At 34.9% G+C, this 22,947-nt stretch overlaps 1 protein-coding gene and 1 pseudogene across 3 annotated transcripts in view; one reads left to right on the top strand and one right to left on the bottom strand.

Moving 5' to 3' along the window:
• The window catches only part of ORC4 (origin recognition complex subunit 4), a 93,564-nt gene that overhangs the window by 46,273 nt on the left and 24,344 nt on the right, over positions 1-22,947 (top strand). For 2 of the 3 annotated variants that reach the window (XM_040229003.1, XM_040229004.1), the window contains exons 3-8: positions 3,203-3,279; positions 3,773-3,863; positions 12,981-13,056; positions 13,615-13,700; positions 17,858-17,906; positions 19,702-19,853. In XM_040229003.1, the coding sequence (XP_040084937.1) occupies positions 3,203-3,279; positions 3,773-3,863; positions 12,981-13,056; positions 13,615-13,700; positions 17,858-17,906; positions 19,702-19,853 (531 nt within the window). Of the gene's footprint in view, positions 1-3,202; positions 3,280-3,772; positions 3,864-12,109; positions 13,057-13,614; positions 13,701-17,857; positions 17,907-19,701; positions 19,854-22,947 lie in introns of all 3 variants that reach the window. The other variant, XM_040229005.1, reaches the window with a different exon arrangement.
• Positions 20,455-20,632, bottom strand: LOC120855183 (annotated as a pseudogene).

The following is a 22,947-nucleotide window of genomic DNA, read 5'->3' as shown; positions in this document are numbered from 1 at the left end:
ACCGCTCAGTTGCACTCATCTCACATGCTACCAAAGTAACACTCAACATTCTTCAAGCCAGGCTTCAACAGTACGTGAACCGTGAACCTCCAGATGTTCAAGCTGGATTTAGAATAGGCAGAGGAACCAGAGATCAAATTGCCAACATCCATTGGATCATCAAAGAAGCAAGAGAGTTCCAGAAAAACATCTACTTCTGCTTTGTTGACTATGCCAAAGCCTTTGACTGTGTGGATCACAACGAACTGTGGAAAATTTTGAAAGAGATGGGAATAACAGACCATCTGACCTGCCTCCTGAGAAATCTGCTTGTCAAGAAGCAACAGTTAGAACTGGACATGGAACAACAGACTGGAAAAGGAGTTGTTCTAAATCGGGAAAGGACTATGTCACGGCTCTATATTGTCACCCTGCTTATTTAACTTACATGCAGAGTACATCATGAGAAATGCTAAACTGGATGAAGCACAAGCCAGAATTAAGATTGCCAGGAGAAATATCAATAACCTCAGAGATGCAGATGACACCACACTTGGCAGAAAGCAAAGAACTAAAGAGCCACTTGATGAAAGTGAAAGACGAGAGTGAAAAAGTTGGCTTAAAACCCAACATTCAAAAAACTAAGATCATGGCATCCGGTCCCATCACTTCATGGCAAATAGATGGGAAAACATTGGAAACAATGTCTGACTTTATTTTGAGGAGCTCCAAAATCACTGCAGATGGTGACTGCAGCCATGAAATTAAAAGACGCTTACTCCTTGGAGGAAAAGTTATGATCAACCTAGGCAGCATATTAAAAAGCAGAGACTTTACTTTGCCAACAAGGTCCCTCTTGTCAAAGCTATGGTTTTTCCAGTAGTCATGAATGGATTTGAGAGTTGGACTATAAGGAAAGCTGAGCACGGAAGAATTGATGCTTTTCAACTGTGGTGTTGGAGAAGGTTCTTGAGTTTCCCTTGAACTGAAATGAGATCCAACCAGTCCATCCTAAAGGAAATCAGTCCTGAATGTTCATTGGAAGGACTGTTGCTAAAGCTGAAACTCCAATACTTTGTCCACCTGATGCAAAGAACTAACTGACTCATTGGAAAAGACCCTAATCCTGAGAAAGATTGAAGTTAGGAGGAGAAGGGGATGACAGAGGATGGGATGGTTGGATTACATCACTGACTCAATGGACCTGAGTTTAAGAAAACTCCTGGAGTTGGGGATGGACAAGGAGATCTGCCATGCTTCAGTACATGGGGTTTCAAATAGTCAGACACAACTGAGTGAATGAAGTGAACATATCTTTGTAAATAGCAGAGATCTTCCCTGTGCACCTAAATTAATTTCTATACATGGACATACCTGTTTAACTTTCACATCAACTCACTTTAGAATTTTCGAACCTCTGAGTATTCACTACAGCTTTGCTTCACTTTTTCTTTATCTTGTATTTTATTCATAATTGTTTGTCTGTAGACTTTAATGAAGTTTTAAACAAGAAAAGCACTGAGGTTCATGTTTTTTTTACAGTGATCTTGTCTAGGGGGAGGAATACACACTATGTTTAGTTGAATGTATGTTTGCTTCCTTAGGTTTTTTATAGATATCAGCTATTTCCTATATAATAACTATATTGTATTACAGATTACTAGTTTCTTTAATCTTCAGAACAGGCCTGCCAGAATAGTGTATTGTCTCTCGGACACCAATCTTTCTCTTCTTTCCACTTCCTCCTAAATGCTAAGTATGGATTATTTTATCCCTAGTGAATAATTTGCTTCTCTGTGCCTCTGGTATATATAAAGTGAACTCAGATTGTTTTCATTGATACATGAAAGATCACTCCCATACTGCACACTTGAGTCTGTAAGAAGCAAATAACATTGGCAACTTCTTGTTTCTGCTGATGGAGCTAAATCTGAAATAACCTCCTAAGGTTTTTGTCACTGGACACTGTTAGCAGCAAATGTAGAAAAGGAACGATTTTGATGGTCCATCTTTTTAAAGAATGTGATGGATTGATATTTCTTTTTTACAGCTTTGTCTAAGTCCTTCATTTTAAGACAAAATAAAAATTTAGCTCTTTAGAAGAATTTTAATTAATTCCAGTGATTTCTTATTTTATATCATAGATGAGTATGATTTCTTCTATATATTTGAACATCTCCTTATATGCTGGGTTACTAATTTTTTGCAGATTACTGACTGTGTCATTTTTTACCAATATATATATGCATTTTTTTTTAGGCATAGATCATATTCTTTTAGTAGTTTTGTGCTCTGCATCTAATAGGTCCTCAATAACTGTGTGGACTTTAAAATTTCTTCTGTTTCCTCAGAATCCTGACTTTTATGAGAGGTACAGAAAGATAGGACTTGAGCTAAACCAGTTTAGATATGTTGGTCTCTAGGTAGCTCCAACAGTAAAGAACCTGCCTGCAATGTTGGAGACCTGTGTTCAATCCCTGGGTTGGAAAGATCCCCTGGAAAAGGAGCTGGCAGTCCACTCCATTATTTTTGCCTGGGAAATCCTATGGACAGAGAAGCCTGGTGGGTTACAGTCCATGGGATCACACAGTCAGGTAAGACTGAGTGACTAAACTCAAAGACTGAGGTATGGTTCATGAGCATTATTAGATTAGATTACATTATTAATTCTCTCATTGTTTATCCCTTGACTGACATATTACACAAAATGAAGTATTCATTTATTCACATACATTAAAACAGCCCTCAAATTGCTGATGTAGCTAAAGTAACATCATAAAGCTCTCTTGTTGAAAGCTTCATGACTAAATTCTCATCCTTTCTCTGGGACTTGCTGCTGCTGCTAAGTCGTTTCAGTCATGTCCAACTCTTTGCAACCCTATGGACCATAGCCTGCCAGGTGTCTCTGTCCATGGGCCTTTCCAGGGAAGAATACTGGAGTGGGTTGCCATGCCCTCCTCCAGAGGATCTTCCTGAACCAGGGATTGACCCACATCTCTTATGTCTCCTGCATTGGCAGGCAGATTCTTTATCACTAGTGCCACCTGGAAAACAAGAACTGTTAATTTTATCACTTGGGAAAATGCCAGACCTCATGATGACAAATTGTTTAGGGAGAGCTGAATTGATTCATTAATACCTAACTCGAACTGCTATAAATATATTTACTTATTTTTGATTGCATATATAATGTTTTCATTTGTATTCACTTTATTTTTATCAGGTACAAAGAATTTTACGTGAAAGATTTTGTCATCAGAGTCCACATGGTAACCTATTTGGAGTACAAGTACAATATAAGTAAGTTTAGATTCCCACTTGTCTGTTATGAAACTACTTATAGATACCCTTTAGGTTTTGTAGAAATTGTCATACACAGATTTTATCTTAAACAAGGATAGCGAACATTTTTATAGAGGTAAAGTTTTGCTTTGTGTATAAAAAAATGACTTGTTGTGAGGGAAGAGCAGATATACATATTTCCATAATGAAAAATACTCTTTAACTTTCAAACTTGTTTCATTTCTGTCATTTGGTATTATGGAGAGATTTCTGAGCTTGCCCCTAATGCCCAGCAGCCAGCTGTGAAGTGAAAGGTCCTAAGATTTGCCACAGTTGTTCCTATCCCATACCATCATAAAGACCACAATATTTCAGTCTTACTTGGTTTCTTCTTGAGGTTTCTAGAGAATCAGTATTTCTGTTCTTCTCTGTAGGACTAATTTTAAAAGTATTACCTAGCAAATTATTTCAGCTTTGCTTTTTAAATTTTGGCCTCTTTATATCATTTCAGACACTTAATTGAGCTGCTAAAAAGAACTGCTATCCATGGAGAAAGTAACTCTGTTCTCATTATTGGACCCCGAGGTTCAGGAAAGACCATGGTAAAAGCTGTTGATTTCTGGCATACGTTTGCTTTGTAGGCATGTACAACATTGAAAATGTTTTTGATTATTTTCATCCTTGTGTTACTAGCATTTTATTTTTTAATTTTAAGTCTGAGAATACATGCAAAGCCTTTATAAAGTTAGACTTGTTTATTTGAGTGAACTTTTTTTACCTTATTTTTCCTCACAGTAATAAATTTTCAAATGTTATTTGTTCCATTGTGGTCTTTGGTCCTTCAAGAATTTGTGACTGCCAATAGACAAAGCAAACTGGCATTTATTAAACATGTTCCTTGTACCTTTTATTTATCTTCTGTTATTTATTCTTTACATTAACCCTGCAAGGTAGGCATGATATTGTCTCTATTTGTAGATTAGGTAGCTATCATATCAAGCATTTTTTTTTCTTTTAGTTTGTTGTGTAACCCTAACTCAGGCAGGTTTTTGTAATATATACATTCATACCTTCTAGAGTTCTCTTCTACTTTACATCTTTATTATATTACTTTAGTTACCTCAAAAAGATAACTTTTGCTTTTTTACCCTTGTTTTCTCTTTTCATTTTCTTTATTCAGTGTAAGACCAGTTATGGCTTTTATATTACAAATATTACTATGTAATTGTATAATCTGCTTTTGCTATATTCCATGCAGTAAATCTGGATTTCTCACTAATATGCATTTTTACTATGTATAGAGGTAAAATTGTGTATTATGTATTAATTTAAGTAAAACTATGTAAAATAGAATTAGAATTATGTTTTAATTTTTTAAGCAATACAGTTTGACTGTACATTATGTAAAGATTGGGAAATTAGGACTTTAGAATTTTACTGTCATCACCTGTTTCCAGTATTGTTTGTAGTACATAAATTGGAGATTTAGATCTAAATAATTTATTTTCTTTAAAAATTTTTTCATTTATTATAATTACATTTATGACAGTATTTATTTTTGACTCTGTTTAATTTAGTGCAGTCCTTTGGCTTAGTCCTTATATACAACCATTATTTCTTTATCCTTAGTTTTTTTATTATGATTTTTCTTTGTGTTTGACTTCAGTGCTATTTATGGTAGTTTACATAGGAAAAGTATGTGACTAATATACTTTTGAGCTATGAGACTATTATTAAAACAACAGCTCTATTAACAGTAGAAAAACTGAGGAAAGATATGCACAGAAAGGTCATAGGAAATTAAATACAAATCAGTTTTAAACCTAGAAACATGTTTAATTTCACTCATAATCTGGTAAATTAAATAAAAATACAGTAATTTTTTCTATCAGGTTAACAAGAAGATCTATAAAATTGATAACATACTGATGTTCTTGCTGGTGGTGTAAATTAGAATTAGACAAAATCTAACCAATATTACAAATGTGCCTACTTTTGACTCAGCAACATTTCTAGGAATTTATCTTTGTGAAATGATATGTGTATTGTTACTCATTACAGCAATGTTTATTAGCAGTGCAAGATGAGAAACAGTATAAATGACCCTCAGAATACTGATTAATAAATCTTGATACATCCATCCGTGTAATGGACTGTGATACTGCAGTAAAAAAGAATACAGAAATATTTGTATATAGTCCAAAAAAGGGAAAAAGCATATTGTTGATTTCTCTATAAACAAAAGTTCCCTGAAATGTATATATTTAAATTTTTATTGGAGTATCATTGATTTACAATATTTTAGGTTCAGATATACAGCAGAGTGAATCGGTTATACATATATTTATGTCTACTCTTTTAAAATTCTTATCCCATATAGGCCACTTCAAAATATTGTGTAGAGTTCTCTGTACTATACGGTAGGTCCTTACTAGTTGCCTGTTTTATGGGTAGTACTATGTATAAGTCAACCCTAGTCTACCAATTTATCCATCCCACCTTTCCCCCTGGTAGCCACAAGTTTGTTTTCTACATCTGTGACACTACTTCTGGTTTGTAAATAAGTTCATTTGTACCCTTTAAAAAAATTTTCCACATATAAGTAATATCATATGATATTTGTCTGTGTCTAACTTACTTCATTCAATATGACAATCTCTAGGTGCACTCATGTACCTGCAGATGACATTACTTTGTTCTTTTTTATGGCTGAGTAATACTCCATTCAGTTTTCGTTCCAATCTCGAAGAAAGGAAATGCTAAAGAATGTTCAGACTACCTCACAATTGCACTCATCTCTCATGTTAGCAAAGTAACACTCAAAATTCTCCAAGCCAGGCTTCAATAGTATGTGAACCATGAACTTCCAGATGTTCAAGCTGGATTCAGAATAGGCAGAGGAACCAGAGATCAAATTGCCAGCATCCATTGGATCATCAAAAAAGTAAGAGAGTTCGAGAAAAACATCTACTTCTGCTTTGTTGACTATGCCAAAGCCTTTGACTGTGTGGATCACAACAAACTGTGGAAAATCCTTAAAGAGTTGGTAATAACAGACCATCTGACCTGCCTCCTGAGAAATCTGCTTGTCAAGAAGCAACAGTTAGAACTGGACATGGAACAACAGACTGGTTCCAAATTGGGAAAGGAGTATATCAAGACTGTATATTGTCACCCTGCTAATTTAACTTATATGCAGAGTACAACGTGAGAAATGCTGGACTGGATGAACATAAGCCGGAATCAGGATTGCCGGGAGAAACAACCTCAGAGATGCAGATGACACCACCCTTATGGCAGAAAGCAAAGAAGAACTAAAGAGCCACTTGATGAAAAAGAAAGAGGAGAGTGAAAAAGTTGGCTTAAAACTCAACATTCAAAAAACTAAGATCATGGCATTTGGTCCTATCACTTCATAGCAAATGGATGGGAAAACAATGGAAACATGACAGACTTTATTTTTCTGGGCTCCAAAATCACTGCAGATGGTGACTGCAGCCATGAAATTAAAAGACCCTTGCTCCTTTTAAGAAAAGCTGTGACCAACCTAGACAGCTTATTAAAAAGCAGGGATGTTACTTTGCCAACAGAGGTCTGTCTAGTCAAGGCTATGGTTTTTCCAGTAGTCATGTATGGATGTGAGAGTGGGACTGTAAAGAAAGCTGAGCACTGAAGAATTGATGCTTTTGAACTGTGGTGTTGGAGAAGACTCTTGAGAGTCCCTTGGACTGCAAGGAGATCCAACCAGTCCATTCTAAAAGAAATCAGTCCTGAATATTCATTGGAAGGACTGATGCTGAAGCTGAAGCTCCTATTTGAGCTTGGAGTATTCTTTGCAGCCAAAGTATTCTTTGGCCACCTCATGTGAAGAGCTGACTCATTGGAAAAAACCCTGATGCTGGGAAAGATTGAAGCCAGGAGGAGAAGGGGACGACAGAGGATGAGATGGTTAGATGACATCACCGACTCAATGGACGTGAGTTTGTGTAACTCTGGGAATTGATGATGGACAGGCAAGCCTGGTGTGCTGCAGTCCATTGGGTCACAAAGAGTTAGATGTGACTGAGCGAGTGAACTTACTGAATATTCCATTGTGTGTAAATATATATTTATGTGTATATATTATCATATAATGTATAAATATAACACATATTATTATATAATATGTAAATATTATATATTAAAAATGTATAAATGCATATATATATATGCACCACATCTTCTTTACCCTCTCCTCTGCTGATGGACATTTAGGTTGCTTCCATGCCCTGGCTGTTGTAAATAGTGCTGCAGTTGAGCTGAATATCAAGGTGCATGAATCTTTTCAAATGATGGTTTTCTCCCAATAAATGCCTAGGAGTGGGTTTTCTGGGGCATGATATTCTATTTTTAGTTTTTTAAGGAACCTCTGGGCTTCCCTGGTGGCTCAGAGGTTAAAGCGTCTGCCTGCAATGTGGGAGACCTGGGTTCGATCCCTGGGTCGGAAAGACTTCCTGGAGAAGGAGATGGCAACCCACTCCCGTATTATTGCCTGGAGAATCCCATGGATAGAGGAGCCTGGTGGGCTACAGTCCATGCATTCACAAAGAATCAGACACGACTGAGCGACTTCACTTTCACTTTCACTTTATACTGTTCTCCATAGTGACTGTACCAGTTTACATTCCCATCAACACTATAGGAAGGTTCTGTTTCTCCATACCTTCTCCAGCACATATTATTTGTTGATTTTATTGATGATGGCCATTCTGACCAGTGTGAAGTGATACTCCATCATAGTTTTGATTTGCATTTCTCTAATAGTTAGTGATGTTGAACATCTTTTCAAGTGCTTTTTGGCCATTTTTATGTCTTATGTCTTCTTTATGGTGTGTTGCAGTCCATGGGGTCACAGAGAGACATGACTTAGCCACTGAACAGTGTCAACAAATGTCTTTCTGAAATATTAAACAATAACATAGTGGGTTATTTGTTGAATGGCATATGGGAACAGAGGTTAAGGCTCTTTTCACTATATATCTTTTTATGGTTTTTGAAAACTACAGAGTGGGAAGTTGGTTGAAAGCAAGGGAAAAAAATACAGCACCTAGTTAACAGAACAAATCACTAAACTCCTTCAGAACACATAAATAAAAAAGAGATAGGAAGTTGAGTAACATGGGGAAATGTAAAAAGACTATTTTAAATCAAAAAATTATTTTGCACATCACTTATAAATGACTGGAATTAAACTCTTCCGTGATTTTTTTTTCCTCCCTTGAAATCACATAGTTTATTCAATTTGTGTTTTATGGGAAAATTCCAAGGGCAGGCTTTTCTTTTCCCTTTATAAACTGCTTTTTCAAACTGGATAGTTTAGATTACGCAGTCATACCAACCCTCAATCTCAGTGTCTTGACGCAAATTTGTTGTTTACTTTTGCTGTGTCCCCACATTGTGTAACAGTAAGAGGGCACTATTCTCTGTCTTCACTCACAAGAAATGGTGATATTACCTCAGCATGTTCCTCCACTGATGTCCCAGTGGAGGAAAGGAAGCCTGATGGATCAGGGACACTCTTAAAGTTCCTACCCAGAGGTGCTACAGAGCACATCTCACACTTACCTGACCAGAGTGAGTCACATGGTCACACCTAGTTTCAAGAGAGCAGGGCAGTGCATTTTTACTAGGTACCTAGAAAGGGGGGTTAACCAGAAGTATGGTGAACCTCACTGATGACCACCACAGCTAACTTGAGTTTATAAGTGATTTTTCCTTGTCTAGATGCTTGTAGAATTGCTGTTTCTTAGCAGTGTGAAAGTTTCACAGGTTATATCAAAGTGTAGGTCATAAAAACCGTAACTCTGCAAACCCTCTTGATGTGAATTTAGGTCTTTCTTTAGTAAAAGGATGTTTTTCCTTTTTTTCCAGTTTTAATTATTGTTTTTAGAAAACACATTATATACTATGTTTGAAGAACATTTTTACATGGTACTTTAATTCTTCAAAGAGCTCTATAGTGATATTCTGGTATCAGTATGGGAGAAAATGAGATCTAAGAAATCAGTACATTAGACCTGTTATTCCATCATACACTGTGCATCTTGAAGTAAAATGACCTACAACAGAGAAGTTGAATCTCAGTGATTCATGCATCAAAGTGTCAAGCCAGAAGTATAATTTGAGCAGCTAATGACTTAATTTATTCTGAACTTTCATCTTGGAAGTTTGTCTCTTAAGGCATACAGAAAGTTTACAAAAAAGGAAATAGAGCTAGTGAACGCTTACAAAATGTATAAGTAAATACAAATTAAACTTGTATACTCCATTTCATTAGTAAATTGACTAAAATAGATATATTTGTTAAAGAAAAAGTAAGCAGATAGTACAGAGTTCCCACGTAATCTCTCACAGATACATGCTCATACACACACTCACCCTGGCAGATTTCCCTGTCGTTAACATCTTGCCTTACTGTAGTACATTTGTTAAAATTAATGAAGCTATATTGAAACATTGCTAATTAAAGTCCATTGTTTACAATAAGGATTCTACAAGTCTATGGGTACAACACCACGTTCTGGTGCTTTGAAGTAATTTATCTAATGTGACTTAACTGAAGTATGGAAAAACCCATACATGGTATTCCATTATGGTATAATTTAGTTTATTCCTACTGTGCTCCAATATTGAGAGCTCAGAAAGCTGAGAAGCATTGTTTAACTCCTCACTTTTATGATTTGTTGCGTGTGGGCGTGTCTTGAGATATAAAATAGGTTATTCTTAGATAAGAATATTATTTTATCATATAATTAGTATAATATATATCATGCTGCTGCTGCTACTGCTGCTGCTAAATTACTTCAGTCATGTCTGACTCTGTGTGACCCCATAGACGGCAGCCCACCAAGGCTCCCCTATCCCTGGGATTCTCCAGGCAAGAACACTGGAGTGGGTTACCATTTCCTTCTCCAATGCATGAAAGTGAAAAGTGAAAGTGAAGTCGCTCAGTCGTGTCCGACTCTTAGTGACCCCGTGGACTGCAGCCCACCAGGCTCCTCCATCCATGGGATTGTCCGGGCAAGAGTACTGGAGTGGAGTGCCATTGCCTTCATAGCTTAGTATAATCATGCGTTAGTAATATTATTAGTATAATTACAGAAATTTGAACTTAAAAAATAAGATTGCGGTATATTGAAAATATTACCCTTAGCCAAACTAAAATACAAAAATTGAAAATCTTCAATTAAGTGGTAAAGATAACAAATTCTGTGGTTTGTTGTATTTCAAACATTTTATTTTAAAAATAGATATGGTTCCAAATGAGAGATTTAAGTCTGGAAAATACTCTTCTACATAGAAATTAGACTTGCTAGATAGTTAAAGTTTCTTCTAGTTTGTTTCTTCTGGTTGCATATTGTTGAATATTGTGTCCCTGAAAGTATTTGGGAATAGTAATAAAAGCCTCTGGATGCTGGCGGTTCAAAGCAAACTATTCAAGTATATCTGTAACATTAATTTTTAGCTACAAAGAATGTGGAAATGGGATATCCAAATTGATAATGCCAACTAAGATTTTTTTAGTATATAATATAGTATAAAATATTGAAAAGATGACATTGTCTCCTTGGGGAAAAAAAAATCTGACTTATGATTGTTAACATAGCTAATTACACAGTAAATTTTAGCAATATCAAGAGTGAAACTAAAATTATTATTTGAAGACATGCTTGCTAATATATTTAAATCATCATTTCAGACCACACACACACACCTAACGAAAAAGTTGTGAGCTAATTCATGCAACTTATAGTAACTTGATGTTAAAGTAAATTTAGTGGAAAAAAGGCTATAAACCTGCTATAACTCCCCTTGCATATGTAAAATGAAGGTATTATTATTGACCCTGTTTAATTCTGCAAATAATTTGAAATGGTTTTGAACAATGTATCAAACCTAAAGTGATTTTAAACATAAAATCAGAGCCAGGGAAATATAAATACTATGTAAGTAAAATATCAAGAAGTAGGTACAAGAACATAGCATATTGCTAAGAAAATGCCATACAGGCTATATTTTGAGAAGCAAGTTAGTATCAGTTGGGGACTAACTCTGGTGATAGGATCTGACTTGATCCAAAGACAGAGAAGTACCACCTAATCTTCTGACAGTTTTCTCTAAGAATGTAAGTTTTCTCTGCTGGGCTCTTACTCATAGTATGACAGTTGACATTTGAGGTTGTCTTTCTTTTTTATTTTTAAAGGACTTAGTTTACCTGTGATCTGAGGTGGAGTACCATCTGCTTTAAATATGTTTAATATCCTGTTGTGAAACCTGATGATTTGAAATGAGGGATTTTGCTTTTTTGTTGTTGTACACAGATATTGCAGTGACAGATAGAGATAAAATACTGCAAATACAAGTAGTATTTTGTTTTTCAAAATAGTTTACCAGTTGTCTCAGTGACTTTGTGGCAAAATCTTTTTTGTCCTCATTAAGTCTGATGCCACTTTTGTTGTATACATAGCCTAATTTCTTGAGCTATATATTTTGTGATAGTACCCTTCTGCTTCTGTTTTCATATTAGCAAGTATAATCCATCACTCTTCCTTTTTAAAATCTTGTTTTTTCTTAATTCTATTTATTTCCAAATTTCAGAAAATATATGTAGTACTAATATGAAGAGATATATGTGATAGTGCAGTATGAGTGATAAGATGTCACAAATCAAAAATATAAAGAATGTTAAGTATGTGGCATAGAAAACTAATTATAAAAATGTGAAGCTTTATAATTGAACAGTTTAAGATGGTTTAACACTTTCTGGGTATTTTTAGTAGTAATTACTATTATATCTTGGGCTTCCCAGATGATGCTAGTGGTAAAGAACCTACCTGCCAGTGCAGGAGACTTGAGACATGAATTCAGTCCCTGAGTCGGGAAGATCCCCTGGAGAACGGAATGGCAACCCATCTCAGTATTCTTGCCTGGAAAATTCCATGGGCAGAGGAGCCTGGCAGGCTACCGTCCTTGGAGTTGCAAAGAGTCAGACACAACTGAAGCAACTTAGCATGCACACACTTTATATTTGAAATATATTGCTAGTAGTAATAATTTTTATTATTGTGAGATCTAAGGTACTTTAATAAGGGCTTTCTCTGCTGACCTAACAACTAACAAAGGTAACATCTCATATTTAGCTTACCCCTTTGAATTTCTTTTTTGATTTTCATTTCAAGGTAACATGCAAAGTAGTTCACAGTATTTCACAGAAATTAATGTATTGAGGGTAGATATTTTGCAGTCATTTAGTATTGTTCTGGTACTTATTTTCAATAGCTTTTAACTGATTTCAATAATAATTTTGTAGAGTCAGTACTGTAGACATATAATGAACTGACTGAGACGTAAAGTTCTTAAATACCTGTAGTTTTCTGTGACTTCTACTGCAAAGAAGTATTTCCTTTGAAAACTTAAGGGTTATTTCTAAACATTTATCAGAAGTTTGGGTAGCTGATTGAGAGAATGTGGCATCAGTCCTGGTTCTGACATCTTACTAAATCAGACATTAGAAGTTCTAGTTGAACTTTCTGTCTGTAGAGAATCTGCAAACTTAATTGTTAATTTTCAATGACAGCTGTTAATATTCTGTTCCTATTACTCATAGTTTAAAAAAGAATATGGGCTTATCATCTTTTACTTGTTATTAAATATTTCATAAACTTTTTAATATTATTTAGTTAATAAACCACGCTTTGAAAGAACTAATGGAAGAAGAAGGAGTGAGTGAAAACATATTACAAGTTCACTTAAATGGTAAGTATGTTCTCATTTTGCCATTGGAATGATGTAAGCATATGAGCTTTTTACATTATGAGACTAAATTTACTCATATATTTAAAATCTGCATTAATAACTCTATTTTAAAAACTAAATCTTTGTTTAACAGACTTTTACTTTAGCACACTATGCACAATATTTTTAGAAATATTAAAAAATTATTAATAAAAGCACATAAGGTCTCATTTTTTTGTATTGATTTTTTTTAATTTATTTATTTTAATTGGAGGCTAATTACTTTACAGTATTGTAGTGGTTTTGCCATACATTGACATGAATCAGCCATGAATGTACATGTGTTCTTATCCTTTTTTTAAATGACATTAATTCCAAGGAAGATGGTTCTTTGAGTCTATTTAATGTTTTCACTATTAAATTTTAAAAAGTAAATAATGTAAACCAAAAGTTTTGACTTTTTCTTTCTAGTTAAATCTTTAAAAGCATTAAAAAACTTACTTGACTAGAAAATAATCTGCATTGTATCAGATACTTATTTGGTTTTTATGACCTACTTTTAAATGGGTTTTATTTCAGGACTGCTGCAAATCAATGATAAAATTGCCCTAAAGGAAATCACAAGACAGTTAAATCTAGAAAATGTGGTTGGAGATAAAGTTTTTGTAAGTACCATTTTCATTAATTTTACTAAATAGGATTCAAAGTAAAGTCTGTATAGCATGGACCTGTTTATATTTTGGAAGAGTAGGAACGGTTCAGAGATTCTAAAATGAAATATACAAGATTCTTATCATAAGAATGTACAATGTATAGGATGTATTTATTCATCAAATCTTTTAAGTTTCGCCTTTTTGAAGTAGATTTTATTGGTTATATTAGGGTTTCCTCAGTGGCTCAGACAGTAAAGAATCTGCCTGTAGTGCAGGAGACCCAGGTTCAATCTCTGGGTCAGAAAAATTCCGTGGAGAAGGGAAAGGCAACCCACTCCAGTATTCTTGCCTGAAAAATCACATGGACAGAGGAGATTAGCAGGCTACAGTCCATGAGGTCATAAAGAGTCAGACATGCCTGAGTGGCTTTCACTTGCACTTTTCATTATAAAATAGTTTAAGAAATCAAGATTTGTTTAAATATTATCTGAGTTGTTTCTTTGTAAGAAAAATATTCTGATTCTCTACCCTTGGAGATAGATTAATCTGCTTTTAAAAATATTAACACTCTATTAGTCTATTTCTAGTCTTAAGAGACTTGGATAGCATGAGAATAGTAGAAAATGTACTGAATTTGAAGCTACAAATGGTAGATTTGTAACTATTGACTATAACTCTTGACTACCTGTATATCGTGTCTAATAAGTATCTATGAATTACAGATCCCTCACCAGTTACACTGGCATTGTCTTATTATACTTCACACATTTATTCTAAAGATGAAAAGAAGTATTAAACATAATTATTTTTGTTTGTTCTTTAAATTGAATGCTAAGATACTGTGCAAATGTCAGTTGTATTTTACTATTAAAATACTCTCAGAAAGTTACCCACATCATTATTGTACCTTGGGATCTCAGGGCAGTAAACATAAATAATTTAACTGATTAGAAATGTTTTGAAACTTGTATTAAACATTTTACCTGTCAACTTGATTTATTAGGCTCAAGGGAAACATGATTAATTTAACTTGAAGCTGAGGTAATTTTCATCATGAAGTGACTCCTCAGCTTAATGCAATTGAAGTGGGTTGTGTACATTTCAAATTCATTTTCTGGTCACTGGTGATGATGCAGTGGTGTTCCTCTAAACTGTGTTTTATGGACTATAAAACACTGCCATTGTTGTGTGAGCCACCTAACATCTAGTAATTTTATTCTTTAAAAATTAACTATAAGTAAAGTTGAACTATGTGTAAAATACATAGCTAGTGGGAAACTGCTGTATAACACATGGAGCTCAGCTCAGTGCTCTGTGATGATGGGCAAGAATGAAAGGGAGGCTCAAGATGGAGGGGATATATTAATATTTATACTTATAGCTGAATCATGTCATTATACAGCAGAAACTTAAGACAACATTGTAGTTAATGAAAAATTATCTATAAAAAGTTGAGCCAGTGCTGTGTTACCTTCCATTACCTATAGGTTTTTGAAGTGCAAGTTCAAATGTTCCTTCTGAAATCTGTTGTTTTCCCCTTGTCCAGAATTTAGTATAAAAGATAGTGTCCTCCTTGGCAAAGGAGAGTTACTGTTACATAGAATCTGTTTGGGTTTTGGTTTCCACTTGATGTAGATTTGTGTTTGTAACTTTTCTAAATATTGCTATTTGTATTGGATTGTATGAAATAATTCATGGCACAGCTATTTACCATCCTAGTCATTACTATTAATATCATAATCCTCACATATACAGATTATTAGTTTAACTCCTACATTATATCAATTAGGCACCTGGAGGCTAAGACATAATTAGTGTGTCTAAAGTCATAAAATAACAAAGGCTGGACATTAAGAATCTAAGTCATTTAACCCCAGAGCCTTTCTGTTTTATGTATTTAGAGCAAATGTGTATATACTTTTATACACACACACACATATGTATATGTATGTGTATATTTATATAAATATATGCTTACCTAAGTATATACTTACTGTAAAGTGTAATAGTCTTTTAAAGAAATAAGCCTTCCCTGGTAATCCAGTGGTAAGAATCTGCCTACCAATGCACAGAACACAGGTTCAACCCTGGGTCCAGGAGGATTCCACATACCGTGGGGCAGCTAAGCCTGTGTGTCACAACTGCGGAGCCCACGTTCTAGATAGATCTAATGCTCTGCAACCAGAGAAGCCACAAAAATAAGAGTAGCCCCCACTCTTTGCAACTAGAGAAAGCCTGCATGCAGCAACAAAGACCCAGCACAGTGAAAGGTTGTTGTTGAATTACGATGCTGGGATTTTTGGCCCCCAGAGGAGAAGAATTCAATCCGGGGCGAGACGAGGCTTGATTGCTCAGAGCTTTTGTGTAACAAAGTTTTATTAAAGTATAAAGGAGATAGAGAAAGCTTCTGACATAGGCATCAGAAGGGGGCAGAAAGAGTACCCCCCTGCTAGTCTTTAGCTAGATGTTATATAGTCACCAGCGGTCTGTTAATGAAAGAAAGGAATGTCTCAAAACTTAGAATGGCACCAGGCCCCTCACCCATAAGATGTATTTTGGGATAATCTTGGCCCCAAATGGTTCATCTTGGGCCATAAAAGGATTAACTTGAATCTTGAAGAAGGGCAGTGAAAGTGAAGTCGCTCAGTCGTGTCCAACTCTTTGCAACCCCATGGACTGTAGCCTACCAGGCTCCTCTGTCCATGGGATTTTCCAGGCAGTAGTACTGGAGTGGATTGCCATTTCCTTCTCCAGGGGATCTTCCCGACCCAGGGATCGAACCTGGGTTTCCTGCAAATAGTGTCGTTTACATAGATTAGAGGAACGATATCGGAGTATAACATACTGGTTTATCAAGTAGGTTCTGAGCCCAAAAGGCAGAACTGACTTGAAGACAGAATTTGGGGTAAATGCATAGTACATGAGCATAGCTTAAGATAAACATTTCCATAAGAAAAAGGCAATGGTTAACTTCAAGTGAAACCAGGTGTCCTTATGGCAACACAGAATTTTAAGGGAAACCTCCTTTTAAATTTGTATAGAGAAGGAAAAAAATATCGCTAGTTTGTTTTTTCCTGCTGCTTAAGGGAGATAAAAATGTCTGACACTTGCAGGCTATTTCCTCCATTTGGAGACCCCTGCCTGGCCTTCCTGCCTGTTACCCTCTCAACAGCTAAAAATAAATAAATTTAAATATATATATATATATAAATACCAAAAGATAAGCAGTCTTTGAGTAACTTTGACCACTGATTTTCCAACAGTTTGTCTGAGCTTTTGTTTACATTATGGTAAATACCTCTTGCCCTACCTACTTTGGAAATAATATTTCTTGACAGCATGTAATCATCACAAAATGTGTAGAAGCTCTTTAAAACATATTATGTTATTTTATGTCAGCTCTCTCAACTGGGAAACAAACAAGTGGGTATCTTTTGTCCTTTACATTGCCTCAAGTTTAAAGTTGACTGTTTCTTTAAATTAAGAAATTTGAATGAAGTAAAAATTAAGGACTTAAGTGAAAAAATATTTTAACAAGGCCTTTATCCACAAGCTGGAACTTGTGGAACTTCTGGATAATGCATCTGCTACTCTATTAGTTTCTATCCAGAATATTTAAATTGTACCCAAAAATGTATTGACTGTGTTCCAAGTAAAGACAGCCAAATTTGATATGATATATACAAATTCTATAATCTGCTCTTCAGTTGAGAAACACTGTTGTATTGTCTAATGTTTGAGGCAGGTTTCTTCTTCCTTTTCCTTTGGGATCTCATTCAAATTCATGGTCATTTTTTTTAGTGGTATGGGTTTGAGACTTGGAACAGACTGACACATTTGAAGATAAAAGTACAGTGAATTTCTTTTTTTCTCTGATTGTGTTTAGAGTATAGCAACTCTTAAAAACTATCTTTGATTAAATTTTTACAGATTTTATCCAGAAAATATAAAATTTTGAACATGGGATAATCCCATTTTCAGTGTTATGCCATCTCTACTGTTATATTAAAGTTTTAGATTGTAAGCATACAAGAGATGGAGCTCAGAATCCGACTTTCATTTACTAGAAAAATACATAAAACTATTTATACAGTGTCTGGGTCATGTAGCCCTCTTTTATTCTTTATTTCAATAAACTTCTAGTCATGGTGTCTTTTTTTGTTATTCAGGGTAGCTTTGCTGAAAACCTTTCATTTCTTCTGGAAGCTTTAAAAAAAGGTAAATATTAGCTTATTTAACAGTATCAATAGTTATCTTTATTTTTCCCCTGATCGTATGCTTTATGAAAAATTAATATAAAAAAGAAATAATGACCACTGAAATTCCTATTAATAGTGATGATTCCAATTAACATTTTATTTCATATCTTTATTCACCTATAGTATATCATTAGTATAATTTTTATAAGAATGAAATGTTTTTTATTTTATTGTGAGATGTATATCTTTTCACTTACTTATAGTATGTTGTAAGCATCGTTTCATGTCTGTAAATATTGAGTGCATGATCATTTTTATGGTTCTCATATATCTCATTTTTAAATTATAAGCTATTTTAAAAGTGTAACATAAATTATAACATTAATCACCAGCTATCAACTTTTATTTCTGATTTTGTATAATTAGGAAGAAATGCTTAAATGATCATCCAGATTTCCTGGGGTAAATTTCAATGAGTAGAATACTGGGTTAAAGATTTCACATTTAAAAGCATAAATACTAATTACCAAATTACCCTAGAAGATCCATTTTCTACACATATTTTAAAGTACTTTTTTCAGAACCTCAAACAGTTGTTTTTTTTATGGAAAAAAATTTTCAGTTTAATTTTAATAATTTGGGTACTCATGATGTTCATATCAGATTTTAATTGGCCACAGATATTTCCTGATTTGTGTTTTTCCTGTTTTTTGCTCTATTTTGGTGGTTTACCTCATACTTAACTGTGAGAATTCTTGCACTTGTTTTTTTCTTAATTTTAGTTTGGACTTTTCTCATGAATAGAAGTTTTAAATTATTTACATAATCAAAAGTTTTCTCTTCTTTACACTTTAAAGACATACACTTATATTTTCATCCAGTACATACACTTATAATTCATAATTTAGCTGGAATTTGTTTTGGAAAGGTGTAAAGTGGAGATGACTTGAATATACCAATTCTCCATTGTTATGTAATACTGTATTTTATCAGAAATGAAGTTTCTGTCTTATGTAGGTCTGTGTCTAGACTTCTGAGTGGTCCCTGTGGTTTTAATGTCTTTTAGGTTAATGTATATGTTTTATTATCTTTAAGATAGTATTATCCAAACTATAATATCTGATAATAATTAAAAGAATTATTAATTAACTGTTTATTACCAGGTTTTTTTCACTTGTTTATGCAGATATAAAGCCTTTGACCTTAAGGAAATAGTGCTTGTTCTCCTAAAGCACTTTCCATTGTTCTAGTGAGAAAAATGAATCCAGAGTCATGTGAAAGTTTTCCCTGTTTTTGAAAAGTTGAAATTGTCATTAGTAGGAGTTAAAGTAGCTTTGGTACCATTGTTTATAAAAATTACTTCCAGGGGAAGACTTACTTTGCATTTCTAACTAAAAGTGAGTCTGTTTTGAAGTAATAGTTTTATGTACTTTTATATTTAAACCCAAAGTATTTTGGTCTATGTAGGTTAAAAAATCTGTGTCTATTTTCTGATGATAGAAGAATTATTTACATAATTTAAGAAACAATAGTCTTCAGTCATTTAAATGATTTTCTTAACTTTTCATCAGTAAAGCTACTGGAAGTCTGGTAATTAGACTGAAGTACTTGAGGGCAATAGGAGCTATTTTGTCTTTTGAATAATTTTTTTGTTGAATAATTGAACATGCTTTGGTAAGGGCAATACCCAAAGTAGGTTAACAATGTACTTTTGTTGGATTGAGTTTTAGAAAATGAAATGTACTAAATAGTTTGGAAGTTTAAGAAAGGTTGATATAACTGCTTATTAGTATAAAACTCTTATTTTTTCTTAGGTGATCGGACTAGTAGTTGCCCAGTGATCTTCATATTAGATGAATTTGATCTTTTTGCTCATCATAAAAACCAAACACTCCTCTATAACCTTCTTGACATTTCTCAGTCTGCACAGACTCCAGTAGTAATTATTGGTCTTACATGCAGATTGGTAAGTCTTTCTATTTAAAAACAATTGATTATAATATTTAGAAAATTAAAGCTTAATGACTTAGTTACTATGTAGCTCACTAATGTATTTCATTAGTGTTTCACAAATTTATGCCGCTTTTTAACTCAAAGGAAACAAGGAAACATTTATCACACATGCTTGTAGGCTAATACCTCCCTTCATTTCACTCACTGAATAAAAAATGTGAAGTGAGATTTTGCTAATAAATATTATATAATTCTACATTAATAAATAAAGAGAAAGTTAACCTCACCACCATTTTATAAAAATTGCTGATGGTTTCTCATACTTTTTATATTTAAAATTCTTTCCATATTTTAAAAGTGCTTGGAATCAGCGCAAAATGATACTAACCCAACTTTGTAGGTACACATTTCTGGAAATGGAAGGGATTATTTCTGTCATTTGATCATAGTAGTCACTAGCTTCTTTGCTCCTTGGGAGGTTTTTAGAATGATTTTAATTGAAGTCTTAATGTTATCACATTACTTTGTGAAGACTCCATACATGTTAAACCTTCAGACAGTTTATGTAGGTCTGTTTTTGTTTACTCTCTGTCTTTTTAAAAACTTTTCCTGGAAGTGGGTATACCATTCTTGAAAGTACTGCAATACCAGATCGATGGGTGGAGTGGATGGAGCAAGCTCCCTTTCCATCTCCTAGTTCCAGAAATACATTTAATTCATTGTCTTCAGAATATGTATCAGATACTAAGCTGAAAAGAACATATACTACTAGGCAAAAGGCCAAAAAGCATTGTGTTTACCTTCTTTTTACTCTCCTTATATGAACTTTCTTATTGAATTCAGGTAAAACTGGTATTTAAGAGTCATCTTAATACTAATATGAGTAATCACAGTACTAACACTGTGGCTGCCATGCATTCATAATTTTTAATCCTTTTTTTCCTTCATTTTTAGCAAACTTAATGCCAGGCCCTTCCACTTATTTTCCTTTTCTACAGCTACTTCTCTTTTTTAGAAATGGGAAGCATTTTACTAAGTCATCTTTCAACAGTCCTACTAGTGCCATTTCTCTAAAGTTCAGTTCAGTTCAGTTGCTCAGTCCTGTCCAACTCTGTGCGACCCTATGAACTGCAGCACACCAGGCCTCCCTGTCCATCACCAACTGCCAGAGTTTACCCAAACCGTTGTCCATTGAGTCGGTGATGCCATCCAACCATCCCGTCCTCTGTCATCCCCTTCTCTTCCTGCCCTTAATCTTTCCCAGCATCAGGGTCTTTTCAAATGAGTCAGCTCTTTGCATCAGGTGGCCAAAGTATTGGAGTTTCAGCTTCAACAGCAGTCCTTCCAATGAACACTCAGGACTGATCTGCTGTAGGATCGACTGGTTGATCTCCTTGTAGTACAAGGAACCCTCAAGAGTCTTCTCCAACACCACAGTTCAAAAGCATCAATTCTTCGGCCCTCAGCTTTCTTTATACTCCAACTCTCACATCCATACATGACTACTGGAAAAACCATAGCCTTGACTAGACGGACCTTAGTTGGCAAAGTAATGTCTCTACTTTTTAGTAAGCTGTCTAGGTTGGTCATAGCTTTCCTTCCAAGAAGTAAGCGTCTTTTAATTTCATGGCTACAATCACCATCTGCAGTAATTTTGGAGCCCCCCAAAATAAAGTCAGCACTGTTTCCACTGTTTCCCCATCTATCTGCCAAAAGTAATGGGACAGGTTGCCATGATCTTAGTTTTCTGAATGTGGAGCTTTAAAACAACGTTTTGTCTCTCCTCTTTCACTTTCATCAAGAGACTCTTTAGTTCTTCTTCACTTTTTGCCATAAGGGTGGTGTCATCTGCATATCTGAGGTTATTGATATTTCTCCCAGCAATCTTGATTCCAGCTTGTGCTTCCTCCAGCCCAGGATTTCTCACTATGTACTCTGCATAGAAGTTAGATAAGCAGGGTGACAATATGCAGCCTTGATGTACTCCTTTTCCTATTTGGAACCAGTCTGTTGTTCCATGTCCAGTTCTCACTGTTGCTTCCTGACCTGCATATAGATTTCTCAAGAGGCAGGTCAGGTGGTCTGGTATTCCCATCTCTTTCAGAATTTTCCACAGTTTATTGTGATCCACACAGTCAAAGGTTTGCCATAGTCAATAAGCAGAAATAGATGTTTTTCTGGAACTGCCTTGCTTTTTTGTTGATACAGCAGATGTTGGCAATTTGATCTCTGGTTCCTCTGCCTTTTCTGAAACCACCTTGAACCTCTGGAAGTTCAAGGTTCACACATTACTGAAGCCTGGCTTGGAGAATCTGGAGCATTACTTTACTAGTGCGTGAGATGAGTGCAATTGTGCAGTAGTTTGAGCATTCTTTGGCATTGCCTTTCTTTGGGATTGGAATGAAAAGTGACCTTTTCCAGTCCTGTGGCCCCTGCTGAGTTTTCCAGATTTGCTGTCATATTGAGTGCAGCACTTTCACAGCATCATCTTTCAGGATTTGAAATAGCTCCACTGGAATTCCATCACCTCCACTAGCTTTGATCCTAGTGATGCTTCCTAAGGCCCACTTGACTTCACATTCCAGAATGTCTGGCTCTAGGTGAGTGATCCCACCATCATGATTATCTGGGTCGTGAAGATCTTTTTTGTATAGTTCTTCTGTGTATTCTTGCCACCTCTTCTTAATATCTTCCGCTTCTGTTAGGTCCATACCATTTCTGTCCTTTATCGAGCCCATCTTTGCATGTGATGTTCCCTTGGTATCTCTGTTTTTCTTGAAGAGATCTCTAGTCTTTCCCATTTTATTGTTTTCCTCTATTTCTTTTCATTGATCACTGAGGAAGGCTTTCTTATCTCTCCTTGCTTTCCTTTGGAACTCTGCATTCAAATGGGTGTATCTTTCCTTTTCTCCTTTGCTTTTCACTTCTCTTCTTTTCACAGCTATTTGTAAGGTTTCCTCAGACAGCCATTTTGCCTTTTTGCATTTCTTTTTCTTGGGGATGGTCTTGATCCCTGTCTCCTGTACAATGTCATGAACCTCTGTCCACAGTTCATTAGGCACTCTGTCTATCAGATCTAGGCCCTTAAATCTCTTTCTCACTTCCAC

The sequence above is a fragment of the Oryx dammah genome, unplaced genomic scaffold (assembly GCF_014754425.2).
Source record: "Oryx dammah isolate SB20612 unplaced genomic scaffold, SCBI_Odam_1.1 HiC_scaffold_27, whole genome shotgun sequence".
Taxonomy (NCBI): Eukaryota; Metazoa; Chordata; class Mammalia; order Artiodactyla; family Bovidae; genus Oryx; species Oryx dammah.
Note: the sequence above shows the minus strand (reverse complement) of the source record. Positions and strands in the feature narration are given on the sequence as shown.